Source organism: Penaeus monodon, chromosome 25 (genome assembly GCF_015228065.2).
Source record: "Penaeus monodon isolate SGIC_2016 chromosome 25, NSTDA_Pmon_1, whole genome shotgun sequence".
Taxonomy (NCBI): Eukaryota; Metazoa; Arthropoda; class Malacostraca; order Decapoda; family Penaeidae; genus Penaeus; species Penaeus monodon.
This window is the reverse complement of record NC_051410.1, coordinates 16,627,182-16,627,482: the sequence shown is the minus strand read 5'-3', so window position 1 is coordinate 16,627,482 and position 301 is coordinate 16,627,182. Positions and strand designations below refer to the sequence as shown.

Here is a 301-nt window from a genome sequence, read left to right as displayed (position 1 = left end):
TATATACACCTTAAAAGACTGTATATGATAATTTCTCAAGTTATAAGCGTCTTGCCTCCAGCTCGTACCAGACAATCTCCCAAGAGGTTCAAAGAAAAAGTCATGATACCTCGTGATATGAAAATACTTATGCTCTCTAGTCTCGACATTCCAATCTTTAAAATCCGATTATCATGTATAGAATTACAGCGTTCGTTTTCTGTGGCTGTAAAAATGAGATATCAATAGAGAATTTGCCAGCTCAAATGTAATTAATATCACCGTAAAAAAAAAGAAAAAAGTTTGCAGTGATTGAATGGAT

General features: G+C 33.6%; 1 protein-coding gene across 1 annotated transcript in view; it reads left to right on the top strand.

Annotated features, from left to right (window-relative positions):
* LOC119589333 overlaps window positions 1-301 on the top strand; it is a 40,307-nt gene that overhangs the window by 7,594 nt on the left and 32,412 nt on the right. The window contains exon 2 of the mRNA XM_037937953.1: window positions 62-190. Coding sequence (XP_037793881.1) covers window positions 62-190 — 129 coding nt within the window. The remainder of the gene's footprint in view (window positions 1-61; window positions 191-301) is intronic.